This window comes from Mauremys reevesii, linkage group 3 (genome assembly GCF_016161935.1).
Source record: "Mauremys reevesii isolate NIE-2019 linkage group 3, ASM1616193v1, whole genome shotgun sequence".
NCBI lineage: Eukaryota > Metazoa > Chordata > Testudines > Geoemydidae > Mauremys > Mauremys reevesii.
In genome coordinates, this window is record NC_052625.1 from 5,867,938 (window position 1) to 5,881,485 (window position 13,548).

At 41.2% G+C, this 13,548-nt stretch overlaps 1 protein-coding gene across 7 annotated transcripts in view; it reads right to left on the reverse strand.

Moving 5' to 3' along the window:
* The window catches only part of CFAP61 (cilia and flagella associated protein 61), a 209,147-nt gene that overhangs the window by 176,370 nt on the left and 19,229 nt on the right, over nucleotides 1–13,548 (reverse strand). For all 7 annotated transcript variants that reach the window (XM_039528376.1, XM_039528379.1, XM_039528377.1 and 4 more), the window contains exons 2-6: nucleotides 13,131–13,281; nucleotides 9,048–9,198; nucleotides 6,256–6,332; nucleotides 4,734–4,801; nucleotides 4,244–4,370 (exon numbers count right to left, since the gene is read on the reverse strand). In XM_039528376.1, the coding sequence (XP_039384310.1) occupies nucleotides 4,244–4,370; nucleotides 4,734–4,801; nucleotides 6,256–6,332; nucleotides 9,048–9,198; nucleotides 13,131–13,281 (574 nt within the window). The remainder of the gene's footprint in view (nucleotides 1–4,243; nucleotides 4,371–4,733; nucleotides 4,802–6,255; nucleotides 6,333–9,047; nucleotides 9,199–13,130; nucleotides 13,282–13,548) is intronic.

The window sequence follows — 13,548 nt, forward strand, 5'->3', positions numbered from 1 at the left end:
TCTGCAGTCTCTATTACATTAGATTCACTAATGTTTTGTTTTTAATACCTAGTAGTTTGGAGTGAATATCAGCTATGCATGCCTTGATCTCTCTTAGTAACTCATTTGTATCAATTTTTGTAGCAGAAAGGGTGGGTGCCTGCATGCCATTCTGTCTCCATCAGTGTGTCAAGACAAATACATCCAAGCAGTCAGACTGTTTCATTCTGCATAATAGTTTTAGAGATTTCGTTCCTTTTCTGCTAGTAGTGACTGGATTCTTGCACGTGATTTTTAAGTTTGGATGACAATCTTGGGGACCCTGTACAGGTGGATTCTGCAGCTGCCCACTCCAAACTGGGAGCACAAACTGCCATCAGTGACAAAAATTTCCCACTTCCATCCCTTACTGCAGTTTTTGGATAGGTGGAAACCCAATTTAAATGGGCTTATATAAGCAAGAAGGAACTATGGGTAAATATAACACACTATAACTTGTGACTCTAGTTATCCACCCGAAACCTCCACCTAAAATGACTCCATTAGTACAGCAGACCCTGGCTAAAACTAATTGTAGACATGCAGACTCACCCCTGCGGCGCCTCCTGCTGGTGACTTCTGGTAATTAGCTCTTTTTCCAGCCAGGAGTGCCTCTGCAGGCCAGTGATCCACCTGTCCTCTGGCCCCCGTGTCCCTCCAGGGACCCCAATCCCCCTTTAACTGGGGTGCTACTCCCTGGCAGTACCCCACAGATCTGGGTCTCCCTTCCCTGGGGACCCCCAACCCACTATCCCCACTTTGCCTCAGTTTTGACTACTGCCCAGTCTCCATCTAGCCCCCGTTCACTGGGGCAGACTGCAGTATGAGCCACTCATCATAGGCAAAGGGGGTTGGACCTGCTGCCTTTGCCTACCCCTGGGGCTGCCCCCTGCAACCCCCAGTACCTCTTGCCCTTATGCTAGGCCGCAGCCTGGGGCTTTCCAGGCAGGAGCTCCCCAGTTCCTCTGCCTTTCCCCAGCCCTGCTCCACTCAGGTACCCTGTGTCTAGCTCTCTACAGGCAGAGGGAGACTATTTGCTCCTGGCTTCCCTGGCCTTTTTATACAGGCCAGCTGTGGCCTGATTAGGGTGTGGCCCAGCTGCGGCTGCTTCCCCAATCAGCCCAACTTTTAGAGCTGCAGCTTTCAAGCCCTCCCAGGGCACTTTTTAAACCCCTCAGGGCAGGAGCAGGTAACCACCCTGCTACACTAATAATCTACACATGTCATAATTCACACTCAAAAATGGTGGTCTCTCCATTCTTCTCAGGCAAGATTTCATGGTTAGACTCCTCTAGTGGAGTCTATTACCATGTCTTCATTACTTTAACTGAATTTTATATAGTGTGTTTATTATGAAATTTCAAATAATCAAAACTAGACTTTCTGTTCAAATCCATCAGGTTGTACTAGAATTTAAACTTGCTGTTTTATTGTGCCAACCAGTGAAAGGTAGAAAGTGATAAGAAATACAATTTTTTTCAGTTAAACTTAAGTGTTAACCCTATATATTTACCACTATGACATTTCATTACACTGCTGCCACTGGCCCTTTTAAAGCAGTGCAATACTGAAATTTACACTCTCCCTCCTAAAACGCGAGGTTGCCAAAGATCACATTTCAGGATTTGGGCCCTGATCCTGCAAGCCTGTAGCATGAGATAACTTCGGCATGCATGCAAAGCTCCACTGAGGTCAGTGGGGCTCCCCGTGAGTGCAACAGCCTCCCCACATGCTACGTGTTGCAGGATGAGAACCACAATGTTTACGTCTACAAACCACCCCCCTGCCTTTTTTATTTGATAAGAGGCAGTGGCTTTTCACACATATGGATACTATTCTACTGTCTTCCCAGACTGGAACAAACAAACACCACTGTAAAGGCAGATTTGTGATCTATTGTACACAGCTGTAAAGTAAAGAGAAGCACAAACAATGATAATTAGATCGAATGGCAAGGTACAGGCAAGGGACTTCAATATGAAAGCTCACTGGTTTGTGTTCTAGGATGCTACAGCTTTATTTCACATTTTAAAGGTCAGATAAAGAATAACTTCAATATACAGGGGTTAAGCAAAGGATCAATTTACAGCATATTTTTTCCTGTGGGCAAGGGGGCGAGGGAACAGAGATTACTCTAATCTCGTATCATTGACCCAGAACGTGTTGCTAGGCAGGTGGCTGGGGATTGCGTCAAAACCCTTTCATGGATAAGTCTCTAAAGAGTTTCCACTGAATGTCACTACGGATTCTAGTGAAGTATAAAGGCAAATACAGAGGAAAAGGGAAGGAAAAGCATCAGTAGTAAACATAATTTAGCTTACTAGAAGAATCTGTGACAAACTATACTAAACTATGAATTTTACAGCACAAGTAGTTACATTATTTAAAAGGAGTAAACAGTTGGTTGGTTAGTTTTCTACCCTGCTTTTCATTAAAGCTAACCATTCCATTATTACCCTATATGTATTACAAAAACTCAGGCAAGATGGGATCCCTTCAGTATAACACTGGAATGGCTTTCTTAACATTTTCAATCATGTCAAAAATGTTATTTCCCAAACTGCATTGTTTGACAGCCCCCAAAGGTAAAAATGTACTTCAGATTAATAAAAGACAAACATGATGGATAGAATCAAAGGGCATGGATACCTTTGAAGGCCCAGGAGTGAGTTTACCTTGCGCTATTACTTCAACACTAAGGTCCCTTCACACGCGACTGATCGATAGTGGAGAGTATAAAATATAAAAAATGATTGAATGTGAACTCAAAGAGAAGTACAAACCAGTCTGCACGCCAACGCTGGCATGTTGAAATATGTGTTAAGTGATTTCGCATTTGGAGCTTTACTGTGGTGGATGCTCTTTGGAGAAGAGCATAGGTTTCAAACCTGTAAAGAACATCCTGGAGCAGCGTTTCACAGTACATAAACACACAGAATGATTTAAGAAACATATTCCTCCCAACTTCCTAGTTAAAAGAAACTGATTTTTTTTCTTTAAAAACGGAATTGCAATGGAATACCTTTCCTGAGAGGAGAAAACACGTGCAGCTCCTTTGTGAATAACACCTCTTGGTTATAGGGACCTAGACTGTACTGAAAATGTTATGGAGAATAATAAAATGGAGAGCAAAGAACTAGGGATGAATTTTGCAAGGATATAATGACCACCTAAGGCTTAAATGTGACAGAAACGCTACACTTCCAATGAGCTGGAGGACTGAGAAGTAGATAGCCACACAGCTGGATTCTGCACTATTTAATTTATTCACTATTTGTTGTTGTTATTATTATTATTTGTATTACATTAGTACCTAAAAGCCCAAACCGAGTTCTGGGCTCCACTGTGGAAGGCACTGTACAAACTACAGTTCCTGCCCCAAACTGGTCACAATTGACATAAATAAGACAGACAAAGGGTGGGAGAAAAGTAGGATTATTATCCCTGTTTTCTTCTTGCACCCCCTCTGCAGCATGGAGGCGGCCTGCCCAGGCAGACAGTGAGTAGAGATTGCTAAGGGGTTCCCCAGTGGGTTTGTACAGAGTAAATTCACAAGTGCCAAACAATGTTTAGGAAGGCAGGCACTAGCATGTTTGAAGGACTGCTGGGCCTAAGGCCTCCTTACTCAGTTTTATTATGCAGATGCAATTCCTTTACAGCAAAATCTACGTATCCAGACTTTGCCCAGTTGGTCAGAATTTGGCCTAATAAGAGAAAACAGGAACTACACAGCAAGATACTCCAAGAGGCAACGTGGAAGTTACAAAAGTTCTATACCCAGTAAAATATGTAGCAACATGACATGGGGAAATAAACAGATGCATAGGAGAAACATCAAAATCTGGAAACTGTATTACTGCTATAAAACCATCAGTTTAATCATATGGAAATAAGGCTACCTATCTTACAAAAAATACAACTAGTCTTGTGACAAATTAGACTAAAAGTAACTATGCAGATTTGTTGTAGTTGTTGGTCCCAGGATATAAGAGAGAGACAAGATGGGGTGAGGTAGTATCTTGGTCCAGCAAGAGATATTACCTCACCCATATTGTCTCTTTAATAAAAGTAGCAGTCATGAGTCAACAGCTTGGGTCATCAAGAAAACTGGAAAATGTGAGGAGGAGACATTTAGGTGATTTAATTAAAATGACACAGTCTCAATTCGTAGTCACAGGATTCCTTCAATTGATCCAGACAAACAAAGCAGATGAAGGCATATTACCTTGCTTTGCGAATGTACAGCTGGGGACAATGTTGGTGCCTGTGGCACACAAACAAAGTAAAGTCCACATCAACTGTCGAACCTGGAACACTCGTCATCTGCTCAAAAAAAGCTCCTAAGCCTGGGCCTAAGAAGGACAAAAACAAGTTAAAAACTATCAAGGAATTTCACCAAGAAATTTCTTAACCCATTAGTAGGAATGTTTGAGCAAAATGTGATTTCATATTTAGGCCATGATACTGTGCTATGCTCTACTACCATGGCAGATCAGGACCATACACTGTTAGCCTTTTTATGTAACGTTAAGCAATGTAGCTGAGATTATGCTTTTCGAAGTATAAAATGGTATGTTAGGATTAGTTCTTCCACAGGTCTAGAGGACAATTACTTCTGTTAATATGTTGAAAACCACACAATTGTATTAATCATAATGATACGTAAGACTACACTAATTGTTTTAAGATTAAAATAATACTAAATAAACTCTTACCTAAATCCACATCACTTGGTACGAAAAGAAGAATAAAGTGCACTTCTGGTACTGCCTTAAAAACTGTCCTGGACAAACAATATTACTTTATTTAGTCTCAGTAACTACACACATCAAATTTAGCAGCAAGTCTCTTAATGAAAGAAACTTTTTTCTTCAGTGCCTGAATTTTCCCTCATAAATGTACATGGATAAAAAATTAAAATCTCAAAAAAGATTACATGAAAATTATTAAGGCCTTTTCATTGTTTTTTCAACCCCATTTCTCTCTTTAATCTCCTAATCCTGTGATTTCATATAGCTTTCTTTTTATATCAGTTCCCCAGTGGTGAAAAATTAAAGACGCCAGATCTCTGCTGGCAGATATTTGACCTGCATCTGGATGAGCTGGCTTCAGGGGTGAAAGTAATTTACAGGACTTACCGGTACTGCCGGAGTCCTGAGGGGGGCGTGGCCTTATCCAGAAGGGGCGGGGCCTCTCAAGATTTAAAGGCCCTGGGGCACCAGCTGTGGCTGGGAGCCCCAGGGCCTTTAAATCAACCCGGGGCTCCCAGCTGCAGAGGTGGCTGGGAGCCCCTGGGGCTCAGGGGCAAATTAAAGGGCCCAGGGCTCCGGCCGCCGTGGAGCTCCAGGCCCTTTAAATCCCCACCGCAGCTCCAGCTGCCGGAGCCGTGGGTGCAATTTAAAGGGCTCTGGGCTCCCTGCAGCCGCGGGAGCTCTGAGCCCTTTAAATCCCGGCCCCAGCCCGGCCGCCAGAGCTGCGGTTGGGATTCAAAGGGCTTTGGGCTGCCCACTGTGGTGGGGAGCCCAGAGCCCTTTAAGTCCCCGCCGTGGAAGCCGGTGCGGTGTACTGGCTCTTGCCGGTACACCGTATCGGACCATACCGGCTTACTTTTACCTCTGGCTGGCTTTTACAGTTACAGGGTAACTGTAAAATTGACAGAAACAGCACCAAAGGCAATTTACTCTATTTATGTAGGGATGCTTTGCGCTGAACCTCACTAACTTAACCAGCACTTTGTTTGTTTGTGATTTGAGCTAGCACTCTGCTGTATTGTATTATTTGTACTGCATAGTCTGTACCTAACAAACATTTCAGAGGATAACCTGCAGACAATGATTTTTCAGAAATATCCACAGCTTTTAGGCTTCCTGCACAACTGTGCACTATGAACCTTCTTCTCCCTCCACTTGAAAAAATCAATTTGTCCCAATGACCGCATGATATTTATGTCAAGAATAACAGCAAAAGATATAGCAAGAGATTACACTGTTAGGATTACACTATTCAGAACTGTAAGAGTCTATCTTTGAAATCTAGAATGTATATCAGGCTACACACAGTTGTGGCATATCATGTCACATACTGAAATTGTTAAGAAATTTAGTGTTGGGTTTTTTTAATATAGACCTTTAAGCTTTTTTCTTACATCACCATCTTTTAATTCCACAGTCTCTACAGATGAGAGTTAGTAGGAAATTGTACATGCTTCACTATGCATCAGCTTACACATCAACTCACCTAATGATTTCTTCGGCACATCCAACTGTGTATTCATCCTTTGCCACAAAAAGATGCATAAACAGTGTATTCAGAGGCTATAGTACAAAGAAACAAATGAATAAAATAAAATAAAATCATGCAAATAGTGTTTTTTTAAGTAATTAAAATCTTAATTTACAAATTTAATTGCCGATCCTGTCAGTACATACTTATGTGAGTAACTCAACACACATAAGTAGCTTCATTGACTAAATGGGATTAGCTGCATGGGTAAATTTACTCATGTGTATAAGTGTTTGCAGGAGCAGGGTCTTAATGATTGGATTTGTGTGTGTCTCTCTCTCTATGCAGTAAAACAACAACAAAAAAACCCAAACATTTGACTTACACTCAAGTTTAATATTACAGTTATAAATTTCAAAGCACCAGAGCTACATTTTTAATTTAACAAAACTTGATTGAAAACACTTTGTAATTTTTTTTATACAGAGAGCAAAATAATCACATATTTCTAAAACAGTTATTCTGTAAAATGAGACCCAAAAACATTGCTACCATATGAAAATGTACGAATTGCCTGAATAATTCACATGTGGCTCAGCTATTCTTTACGTAATGCAGCCATCCTAAATTCATGCCAATAAAACCTTTACACTATATCATCATATATTAGCTACACTCATGTTTACCTCTCTATCTAGAATAGGGTCAGCCTAAAGATTCATATTTGGCATATACAGCTCTGCAGAGCTAACCTCACAAATGTCATCCAGAGGAGTACTCCTGAAGTGGAGAAGGAAACTACAATTTGCTCAGCAGTTTTGTCTTTTCATCCTTATTCCAAATGGTGAGACAATGAAAGCCTTGCTTAGACAGATAGATCACTCCTTTCAATGTTTTTTCCTTTCTTCTTTGCCTTTTTGATAGGGATATTTTCCCTGATCCGCTGAGTATTTTAATCCCTAATTAAAATCTAAAGGCCAGATTCACCAATATGCAATGTAGCCAAAACATGGTTCCAGCAATGCAAAGCAGCCATAAATATGGTATAATTGGCCAACTAAACTGGATTTACTATTGTTTTGCACTGCTGGAGGAGCAGGAAGCAGCCAGCGTATACCAGTGAACCTGGCCCTAAATGTCAGGATCCATTTCTAAAACAGAGATGTCTCCCCCCCTCCTTTTTTTTTTAATGTATAGTATTATGGAAGAGAGAAAGGGGAAAGAGAGACTGGTCTGTTAAAGAGGTCCAAGTGTAGCACTGGGAATCAAGAACTTCAGTTCCAATCCTGGTTCTGAGTAGGGATGTTAACCTAGACATCCCTGCCACGTTTCAGTTTGGGTAATTATATTCTGCCCATGTAAATGCCCCTGAAATTTTAATTGGATGTAGCATACTTTACTTTATGACCTTAAACTATTTTAGTGTTGCTGCGCTCTGAAAAAGAGACACTTTCAAATTGAATTTTTTGAAATTCTATTTTCTGATATGCCTTAATCCAATAAAGCACTTAAGCATGTGCTTAACTTTAGCTTTCATCTGAAGTCAACAGGAATACTCATGTGGCTATAGTTAAACACATGCTGAATTGCTTTTCTGGATCAGGACCATAAAAAACGTTTAAAATGACATATCCTCAATTTCAAAGAATCCTCTTTTTAAAAATATAAAAAAGGGTTCTGCTTTTTGCCCATGTTCAGAAAGGACTCAGGGCAGGAATGGGAGCAACAACATCACACATGCTCAAGCTTTCTCTTTTCCACCTTTTCTCTGTACACACTTCTACCAACTGTCTCTTCAGGTTCAGTTACAGCTTTGTTGATGATGATATTGGTAAGCACCCCATGCACAGCCTGGGGAAAAGCATGCACCATCAACAATACAGTGGGATCAACTGTATTCAAAATACCGTCAAGTGTACAAAGAAAACAAACTGAAAAAAATAGCATTTTTCCCTTTAGTGTCTTCAGTTATTAAAATAAACTCTTAAAGTTATTATAACAGTATACACAGCAATTTCAGATGGCAATACTGGAATTGATAGTTTCTTTAAAACAGTTACCTAATATCACTAGTGGATAACATTATTTCTAGGCAGCTTGCCTATCACTTGGATAATGTCAGTGTTGACAACTCCAGATGGTCAAAAATCATGAGATTGGCTTAACAATAATACATTTTGGTTTCTCTATTTGCCTTCTGGGTTTTGAGCCTTTAGAATTCAAATTTTTCAGCTTTTCTCCACAACCAAAAAGGGCTAGAAATTTCCTTTTCTGAAAAAAGGAAAGTGGAAATTCTCGCATAATGATTTGACTCCAGGAGCTAGGGCCTTCAGAAAAATGCCAAATATAGCGAAGCTCTCAATAAAATTCTAAGAGTTGGCAATACTGTAAAAACGTACAGTGCTTTAGGACGAGAGGTAATGTTATACAATCTAATATGTTATAATTTTCTAGTGCGGAGAATGTTTAGGACCCCCAAGTGATGTACTTTCAGTGAGTCAGAACATTTGTGAGAACAACCCATTAGCCAACTTAGTCAAACAACAAAGAAATCACTTGGAATGGAAAACAAAACAAAAATCTCCAGTAAAAGGAATACCATTTTCTACACTGATCTTTCCAAATCCCAGGAAATAGCAATACATGTAACAAGGGTAATACATCTCTTTAACATTGGTTGCAATTTAATTGTTTTCCCCCCTATATTGTCCCCAAAATTGAACACATACAGTATTCAAAAAGAACAAAATGAAAACCAAGTTGAGGTCTCTCAAGTGAAACACATCTGAAAAAAAATAATTACTTACTGTGCACTTTTCATCACTGTAGTTTTCATGTAAGAATGATTCCCAATCAGCTTGATCAACAAGATTCCAATTTGGATAGTCCAGAAATGCAGCATGGGCAATAACCTCATTCTTCTCATTGCTGAGTGTCACAGCAAGGTTAGCTTTTTCTCTGCAGAAACAATTTTGATTCGCAAAAGTTAAAGAAATGACAAAGAAGATTCAGAAAGTGATTTTAGATTTCTTAGTCTTCAAGTTAACAACTGTTCAACAGCATCATGAGGGAACCAGAGGATAGGGTTGCCGATACTCACCATACAAACACTTCCTGCCAGTAAATCCATCTTCTCTGTGGGACCAAGAGAGTTGAACAATCACATTTTCAAAACTGGTGACTGATCTGTGGTCCTCTGATTTTAGATGCCCAACTTCACAGAATCATAGAAATGTAAGGCTAGAAGGGACCTGAAGAGGTCATGTAGTCCGTCTGCCCACGCTGAGGCGGGATTAAGTATACCTAGACCACACAGTTGAGCCATATTGGACCCAGTTTTCCAGAGGTACAACTGCAACTCCCACTGACTTCAGCTGGAGCTGTGGGTACTCACCACTTCTGAAAATCAAGCCCAAGACATCTTAAGCTGGGCACAGAAACCGAAGCACCCAAAATCAGTGGACACTTTTGAAAATACGGACCATAAAGCTGTGTCTGATTTATTACTGGGTATTTACTGACTACTCTATTAGCCTACACATGACACAGGTAGTATGTTATCCATCACTCAGAGAACAAAGGGACAGCACCTTCTGATTCTGTGAACCTTGGGTCCTCTTGCTGTAAGGCTGGAGGTGCTGGTAACTTGATGTAAGTGAGAAAGCTGTTTAGACAAAGATTGTAGCTTTTTAAAGTTAAGAATTGGACACTAGAAAGTGTGCTTTATTTTGTTTTGCTTGTAACCATAATTACCTCATTTACTCTTGCTCAGTATCACTCAGTGGCACCGGAATAGGAGGGGCCAGGGCCATCCCACTTTTTGGAAGGGCCCCGACCCCGACCCCTTCTCTTCCTCCCGAGGCCCTGTTCCCCTGACCAGGCTGGCACAGCAGCTGGGGCCCAGCCAGGGTCCTGGGCAGCTGTGGGGTGCCATGCCGTGGACCTTCTACCTGCCTGGGTTAGAGGGGCCCAAGACCAGCCCCCAGCCTGCATCCCCACTGTCAAAGTTAATGGCCCCCCTTAATAGCCCACAAACAGCTAGCCCCTCTTAATAGTTTACAAACGGCCAGTAGGGAGAAAAGCAGAAGCCTCGTAGCCTGAACTTTTGAACTATCTTTTCCCTTCTGCCTTAAAGCAGAGAAATCTTGCTTTAAACCAGTTCTTTCTCACCAGATAACAAAAAGCACAGGGTTAATATGTACCAATCAAGTGTTAACACACAAGGGTCTTTGTCTAAAAATGTATAAAAGACTGGTGAAATTTTGTATAAGCTGGGGTCTTTGTACCAAGTACAAGGCTCTCCTTTCTTCTGCAAAATAAAGCATTTTTTCCTTATCCCTGTCAGGCTGTTATTGGCTCTCAGCTAGGCAGACCCGATATTTTGGTAACAGTTTCTGGCGACCCAGATGGGACTGTCCTAGCTAGGACATTAAACTCCGAATGGCTGAGGCGAACTGGGAACGGCGCCAACGGGGTGTTTAGCCCGTTTCTCTGCTTCACCGTGGCCCCTGGGGTTCGTGGTCCAATAAGGTGAGCCCTAATAAAATAAAAAAACACTATCTGGTTCTGTATCAGAGGGGTAGCCGTGTTAGTCTGGATCTGTAAAAGCAGCAAAGAGTCTTGTGGCACCTTATAGACTAAGAGACGTTTGGGAGCATGAGCTTTCGTGGGTGAATACCCACTTCGTCGGATGCAGCATCCGACGAAGTGGGTATTCACCCACAAAAGCTCATGCTCCCAAACGTCTGTTAGTCTATAAGGTGCCACAAGACTTTTTGCTGCTTTTATCTGGTTCTGGTTTGCTATCTGGGTTCTGGTTCTGTTCTGTTTAACCGGTTACTGTTGTTTTTCTGCTCTGTTCATTTGGGCGTTAAGTGCGTAAGCGGAACTGAACCTCTCGTTCGTAATTCCTTGGGGTAAAAGCCATTGCGTGCAATAAAGCTCTGAGGTTAAATTAAAATTCTTCTGTCCTGTCCCCTGTAACGGTCAATGTAATAAATATAAAAAAACCTGAATTAAACCGTAATTCCCTCTAATCTCTGTGTAATTCTCTTTTCTGGTTGAGTGTCAGCAGACAGATGGGTGGGTCTTTAAATAAACCCTCTAAAAATTTCTAAATTTTTCCTAATGTCCAAATTAACAGCACGTTAAATTCTAGTCAAATTCTCAACCTAAAAAGCTATTCTCAAGCTTTTTACCCCCTCCATAAGGGCTAAAACCAAGCAGGCCAAAAATCCCCTAGCTGTCAGGCAGACAGGGTTCCATTCCTTTGTTCGTGCGCTCATTCCTGGAATGAAAGTAGCTAAACTAAAAAAAAGCAATTGTAAATATTTCTGCAGAGCTTGAGAAAGCAGCTAATGCATCAATAAACGCTTTCCAAAAACTGCAACCAAAAATTAATAAAATAGCAGAAGTGGCTTTGCAAAATAAACATGTATTAATTGCCATAAATGCTAAAATAAAAAAAGCTTGTGCTCGCATTAAAAAAAAATATTGCTTTTATGTTAATCACTCTAGCTTAATTAAAAAAAATTTACAAGCTATTAAAAATGCTGCTATTATATTTCATGCTGTATCTCTTAATCACACCTTTAGTTTTGAGGACCTCCTCCCAGACCTTGGGTCTTGGTTCACTGGCCTTTTCCGTACAATTGTTAAATAAATTGTTTTCTGTCTCTTCTTCCTATATATTATTTAAATAATAATGCAATGTGCAAAATGTCTGTCTAATTCTATAACCAAAGGCTCTGCTGTCCGTAAAACAACCCAGTACCTGTCTCTTCAGCTTAATCGTAAATTACATAATGGGCCTGACAATCATAAAATCATTCTTCGGTTGCCTCAGAATCAACTCCCCCAGCTATGTGCCGCATCAACCCAGGCTACCCATAATGGCCTGGGATAATGGTTAAAGGTTAATGGCCCCCCTTAATAGCCCACAAACAGCTAGCCCCTCTTAATAGTTTACAAACGGCCAGTAAAAAAAAAAGCAAAAGCCTCATAGCCTAAACTTTTAAATTATCTTTTCTCTTCTGCCTTAAAGCAGAAAAATCTTGCTTTAAACCAGTTCTTTCTCACCAAATAACAAAAAGCACGGGGTTAATATATACCAATCAAGTATTAACACACAAGGGTCTTTGTCTAAAAATGTATAAAAAACGGTAAAATTTTATATAAGCTGAAGTCTTTGTACCAAGTACAAGGCTCTCCTTTCTTCTGCAAAATAAAGCATTTTTTCCTTATCCCTGTCAGGCTGTTATTGGCTCTCAGCTAGGCAAACCCGATATTTCGGTAACACCACCCCACGGGCCCCACGCCCAGGGCAGGAGGAGCAGTGGCTCCCCTCAGCTGCCTGCAAGCAGTTCTTACCAGGACCTGGCTCTGGCTGGGGGGGTGGGCGCAGCCCGGCCATGGTAAGAGCAGTGAGGGCATCTGTGGGGAGCCGTGCCATGGACCCTCCACCTCCCCTGGGCCAGGGGCCTGTGGGCTGCTCTTGGCCCCCCCACCCCAGGCAGCTGGAGAGTCTGTGGCTCCCGACCCACTCCGGCCTGGGGCAGGGCTTTTGGGTAGCTTCTCTCACCCTTGGTATCTATGTTCTTTATTAAGAAACATATTCTTAGTTTTACTATGAATTATCTTAGTGCTGTTATATTGAAAGAAAGTGAGAGTAACAGGATACTGACAGAGACCTCTCTGGGGAACTTGAGAACTGGAGTTCACTGATTGTTACCTGCAAGACAAGGTTAAGACTGGCAGAGTCGCAAGGCAGGGAGCTGACACACAATCCAGCAAAGCTCTCTCTTGCTGAAGCAGAGAGGTAACACGGTGGCTTATGATTTTGGACACCTTGAGGAGAATGTCATGTATGTTCTTAAAATGTTGCTACTTACAAAAGATAGATGACATTAATCCTTCCAAACGTTTTTTCAGTAAAATAGCTGATGAGACTGATAATACCAGAAACATCATGTGATTCCGTTCTTCTGACACTGACCACTTCTGTATTTCCTCTTGCAGAAGTTATTGCAGTCATTTTATACACTGTAACAAAAACAAAGCAAACACTGCTGTTATCGAATGTGAATGGCTTCTGCAGTGATTTCAACCATGAAGTTAGTTATTCTAGATGGGATTTTCAAAGGGAGGAAGGGAGTTAGGCAGTTAAATCCTAATAAAAATCAATGGGATCTGAGTGCCTAACTCCCACAGGCCCCTTTGAAAACCACAGTCTCAAATTGGATGTAGTATAATGGTTACCACCTAAAATATTACTGTACAGTGAGGGAATATTTTTAATGGCCAACAACT